At 39.5% G+C, this 5,877-nt stretch overlaps 1 protein-coding gene and 1 pseudogene across 2 annotated transcripts in view; one reads left to right on the top strand and one right to left on the bottom strand.

Moving 5' to 3' along the window:
* Fam81b (family with sequence similarity 81 member B) overlaps positions 1–5,877 on the bottom strand; it is a 65,108-nt gene that overhangs the window by 24,705 nt on the left and 34,526 nt on the right. For both annotated transcript variants that reach the window (XM_021180659.2, XM_021180658.2), the window contains exon 7: positions 2,008–2,114. In XM_021180659.2, coding sequence (XP_021036318.1) covers positions 2,008–2,114 — 107 coding nt within the window. The remainder of the gene's footprint in view (positions 1–2,007; positions 2,115–5,877) is intronic.
* Positions 2,216–3,692, top strand: LOC110308419 (annotated as a pseudogene).

Below are 5,877 nucleotides of genomic sequence, written 5' to 3' on the forward strand. Positions count from 1 at the left end.
CTTCTTCTTCTTCTTCTTCTTCTTCTTCTTCTTCTTCTTCTTCTTCTTCTTCTTCTTGTTCTTCTTCTTCTTCTTCTTCCTTCTCCTTCTTCCTTCTCCTTCTTCCCTCTCCTTCCTCTCCTTCCTCTCCCTCTTCCTCTTCCTCTTCTTCTTCTTCCTCCTCCTCCTCCTCCTTCTTCTCCTCTCAGACACATACACACACACCATGTGGACATCTTTTTCTTTCTTTCATTGCTTCATTTCTACTTTCTGATCTGAACATACCACACACACACATTCACATGCATACACACACATGCACACATGTACACATACACTTAGATCCCACACACTTTGGTTGTGAGCCTAGCCTTTTATGACTGAGCCATCTCTCCATTTCTAGATTCCAGATAACAGAAAACATGAAATATTTGTCTTCCTGAGAGTGTCATTATTTTACTTAACATAATTATTTTCAATTCCACTTCCCCATAAATTTTATGATTTCAATTTTTCCTTATGATTGAAGGAAATTCCACTGAATATGTCCTACATTTTCTTTACCCTTCCATGTGTTGATGGACATCTAAGTTCATTGCATTTTTTAGGTGTGAAGAAAAAAGTGACATCATTGATGTGCATGCGTCTCTGTGGTACCCTGAGTGAGTTGCTTCAGATGTATACTCTCAAGAGTGGTATAGCAGGGTAATATGATAGTTCTATTTTAGCTTTTTAAGGAGCTTCTATACTAACTTCCATGGTAGCTGCAACAGCTTTCAGTTTAAATTGTATATCTTAAAATGTTTGCATTTTCACTTTCCCTTGGAATATTTTTTGTCTTAATCCAAAAGTAAGGGGATTAATTAAATCAGTCATATAGCTGCTTACTGAGTGATCTTATCGGACAGGGATGTTATAATCTGAAAAGTTGTCCTAAATATAAAGAAATTGATATGTTCCCTTTGAGAAATCCATGTCTCTAAAATTTAGCAATAACTGGTTTGCCATCTTTTCGGGTTACATACATTTTCCATCTTACTATGACTAAAGTATACATTATGTCTTCCTGTGGTTTGTGAGCTTAGTGACTTTGAGGTTCAAATATTACAGTGTCCCTTGTGGTCAATATGAATTCAGAAGAGATGTGGAGAATTGAGAAAGCATGGTATTTCCCAGGTGCTGTGGGACAGAGAGGGAAGAGCAAGATATAAGAAATGCTCAGATCATGGTAGCCAGGTTTCTTTGTGCTATATTTCTTGGACATAGTGGTCATTTAAACAAGAAAGGGAACCTTGAGACTGGTGGCAGTCATCCAAACATTAGTTCAATCCTCTTTATTACTTTCTCCTTCAGTAGGGGAGAAGTAAATTTGGAAAGGTAAAGCCCAGATTCAGAAAGGGATTACAAAAAAAAAAAAAAAAAAAGTAAGCAGTGAGTGCAAAGAGGAAGAGACAGCATAATTAAACCAAAATTATTCTAAAGCATATCCAAAGATAATCTTTGGTAATCACCTGTGTTCAGTAAAATTTTACACTGATATATTTTCATGTAAATTGGTAATAAATTAAAATTACACTATAGGAAGTTTGAGAGTTTTGCATACCAGCTGGTAAACAAAGGAAACAGCAATATTAATATTCACAGGCTAGTGAGATGACTCAGAGGGTAAAGGTGATTGGCACTAAGCCTGATGACCTTACTTGAACCCTGGGACCCACATGTTAGAAGGAGATAATCAACACCCTCAAGTCCTCCTACGATTGCCAAACATGCTTCCATAAATAAATCTAATAACGTAACATTTTAAATTTAAATAATATAAATTATGTTCGAATTAGTGTTCACATGTATTCCTTATAAACACTGTATAAATTACACCGGCCTGGAACGTCCCCTGGAATGATTGGCTACTTTATTTCCTGTCCAGGCTTAAATTTCTGGATTAGGTTTTATTTCTTGCCAGTGTTTTCATTATACAAAATTCTTTGACATTCACTTAACAAAATTAAAAATCATCTACTTACTTACTTGAATTCTAAGAGGTTTATTTCATGATGATAATCTCCTCGAACCATCTTTAAATTTGAGGTGTGCTCAGAGGCAGATGCCTCTATCTTTCCTAAAAGCTGCATTACCTAATGAAAGTAAAGATGTTTTTATGTGAGAGCAAAGCCTCCAGCAGTTTTTCATTAAGACTTTCTTTCTGAAGAAGCCTAGATCATGTCTGCATTAGAAAATGGTTCACCTGCCAGAAGACCAGGCAGGCTGCTCTCAGACCTTCCTCATCCCTCTGTTATCCCAGACACAATTCTCATCGTTGCTCCTAGCACTGGAACAGAATACCATGACCAGCTTTCCCCCACTCCCCGCCTATCCCTCCTGTATATCTCTCCATTGCCTAGTCTTCCTATCACCTCCAACACCAGCGAGTATCACTCCAGCCCTCACCAACCGTTCTTGTGAACATACCAGACTAGCAGACAAGTAAAACAGGCAACACTCAGCCATTAAATGCACTCTCTAAAAATCTAGGGAAGATACAAAAACCAAGGAATACAACCAAGGCAAACCCAGAAATCAACACCTAGACCTATAAGCACCTCAAACCCAGATACCCAGACTCCAACACACACACACACACACACACACACACACACACACACACACACACACACACACAAATAATTACAGCTAGAGCAATATCAGAGTCCAGATATCCCACCACAGCAGGCCCTGAATATGCCAACATAGCTGAAGCACAGGACAGTGACCTTAAAACCAACTTTATGAACATGACAGATATCCTTAATGGGGAAATGAATAAATCCCTTATAGAAATCCAGGAAAACAATTGGAGGAAATGAATAAATCTCTTAAACAACAACAAAACTGTTCGCCCAAACCGCCCATCTAACCTGGATCCACCGTGGGACAGTGGCGGTGCGCCCCCCCCCCCCCTCCAGTCGGGAGTCACCACACTGCGGGCCGCTGAGCTCCATTAGTGCCCAGGCGGTGACACAGGGCCCCAGTCCCTGCGCCGAGGGGCGGAAGTAGCGCCAGTCTGCTCTCCGTGCAGTGTGGCCTTCCGCCTCCGAGTCTACTGCTCACCGCGCGAGCAGGACACCCTCCTCCGTGTTCATCAAAGAATACAAGGACATCATCCCCAGCATAGAGAAGGTTGATGATGTTGTGAAAAGAATCTTGTCTTTGGAAATGGCCAGCAGGAAAGAGAAGTTAAAAATCAAGCAAGAATTGATGAACAAGATTGTGGAAAACCCTAAGGATTCCAGAACCTTGGAAGGTCAAATCATTGCCTTGACTGTCAGGATCCGCAATTATGAAGAACACATGCAGAAACATCGAAAGGACAAAGCCCATAAACGCCATCTGCTGATGAGCATCGACCGGAGGAAAAAGTTGCTCAAAATCCTCCGTCAAACCAACTATGATGTCTTCGAAAAGACATGCAAGGAGCTGAGGATGGAATATACCTTACCCCCTCTGCGTTTCCAAAAGGTTCACTGCCGCTTCCTGGCCAAGAAGTCTCTGTGCATTCGGGGTTACCAGGAGGTGCAAAAGCTGAAGAAGCAAAAAAGGGCCTTAAAAGCTGCTGCAGCTGCTGCCAAAAAAGAAAAAAAATGAGGGGTGCCAGAGAACCCTTCAAATGCCCTACCAGAGAAGACCCAAGTGAACTAATAAAGTCTGTTCCCGTGGGGAAAAAAAAAAAACAAAAAACAACAACAAAAAAAAACTGTTCAAGACCTGAAAAGCAACAGAGAAGCAATAAAGAAAACAGAAACTGAGGGAGTCCTGGAAATGAAAGTTTTTAGGAATTTGAACAGGAACTACAGAGGCAAGCTTCACCACAAAGTGCAAGAGATAGAAGAGAGAATCTCAGTCATTGAAGATACCTAGAAGAAATGGATACAACCATTAAAAAATATTAAATCTAAAATACTCCTTACATAAAACATCCAGGAAACCTGGGAAACTATGAAAAGACCGATGCTCAAATCATAGGAATAGAGAGAGGAGAATCTCAATGGCCTAGAAAATATTTTCAACAAAATCATAGAAGAAAAATTTCCTAACCTAAAGAATGAGGTGCCTATAAAGGTACAAGAAACATACAAACCCCAAATACAATAGACTAGAAAAGAAATTCCCCTCACCACAGAACTATAAAAACACTAAACATAGAGAACAAAGGAAGAATATTAAAAGCTATAAAGGAAAATGACCAGGTAAAATATAAAGGCAAACCTATTAGGATTATATCTGACTTCTCAATGGAGACTCTAAAATCCAGAAAGCTGTGAACAGATGTGTTGCAAAACTTTCAATCATCATAAATGGAGAAAATAAGATATTCTATAATAAATTCAAATTTAAACAATATCTATTTATAAATCTGGTACTACAGAAGGTGTTTTAAGAACAAGTACAAACCAAGTAAGTTAGCTACACCCACAAAAATGCAGAAAATAATCTCACATCAGCAAAATCAAAGGAGGGGAAGCATAAACACACCACCACTACCACCACCACCAATGAAAAAACAAAAACCAACAATCATTACTCAATGAGATATCGATATCAGTGGTCACTGATTGGTTTAATTCCCCAATAAATAGACACAGACTAACAGAATGAGTACAAAACAGGACCCATCCTTTGGCTGCATATAAGAAACACACCTCAACATCAAGGATAGACATTACCTAAGGGGAAAGTGATGGAAAAGGATATTCCAAGCAAATGAACCCCAAGCTAGCTGGTGTGGCTTTCTTAATATATAATAAAATTGACTTCAAACCAAAACTAATCAAAATAGATAAGGAAGGACACAACATATTCATCAAGTGAAAAATCTGCCAAGATGACAGTTGAGTTCTAAACATCTATGTCCTCAAAACAAGAGCATACCAGTTAATAAAAGAAATACTACTACAGCTTAAATCATACACTAACCCTCACACAATGATTATTTAATAGATGTATGTCCCAGCCCATGATGCTCACAAACAACTAGCACTGGCTCACTCTTTCCCAGCGTCCGTGCATAAGCAAGTAATCACTGTGATCCAAAGGGAATTTAGAAATGTTCCAAATGCAAGAAGAAAAGCAAAGGCTATGTGTCTGCACTTTGCTAAGTGGAAATTGATAGAACAGCGTGCATATGAAGAAATCAAAGTCCAGCTATTTGAGTACAGATTTTTTTTTTAATTTTTCTTTTAATTATAGTGTCTCACATGTCTCTGACAGCTACTCTGACAGCATACTTGGCCCAAAACCTTAACTACTGGGCTTAAAACCCAGTGTTTGGTGTACCCTGAGTGTCCTTCCCAAACCCTCCATCCCAGCACCAGGAGTGCCACTCCTCACATAGGGACTTTTCATTCATGGAACTTGATGACACGTTCTTCCTGGCATTTCACAGAGTCCTTCCTTCCCTGTCTGTGACACAAGAGTCAGATTTCTATTTCTCTGGCCCATCCAGATCTCTCTCCACTATTCCTCACAGATGTCCCTTAATGAGTCTTTTGCTCATCTGATTCTTTCATTATATTTGCCTCTCAAAGGGTCTGAAATAATAACAAGTATCAGTGAGAAAACCCATTCTGCAACTACAGTTTTCCTAGGAAACGAGAATGAATGTGTCACCTACTGACAGGACATGAAAGAGTCAAATCTAGTTAAGTAGTGATTTTCAGGTAGCTCAGTATCACTGGGCAGAAAGGGTGAGTCTGAAAGCCCAAGTACTAGGCAGGTCCATTAAAGAAGCAGTGTCTATGATCTAAGTATAAGTATTGAAAGAGGAAAGAGGAAAATTACTGACCACCAGAACTTCTCACCCCAGAGTACATTCTGAACTCTCACACCGGAGTCCAACCCCTC

The sequence above is a fragment of the Mus caroli genome, chromosome 13 (genome assembly GCF_900094665.2).
Source record: "Mus caroli chromosome 13, CAROLI_EIJ_v1.1, whole genome shotgun sequence".
Taxonomy (NCBI): Eukaryota; Metazoa; Chordata; class Mammalia; order Rodentia; family Muridae; genus Mus; species Mus caroli.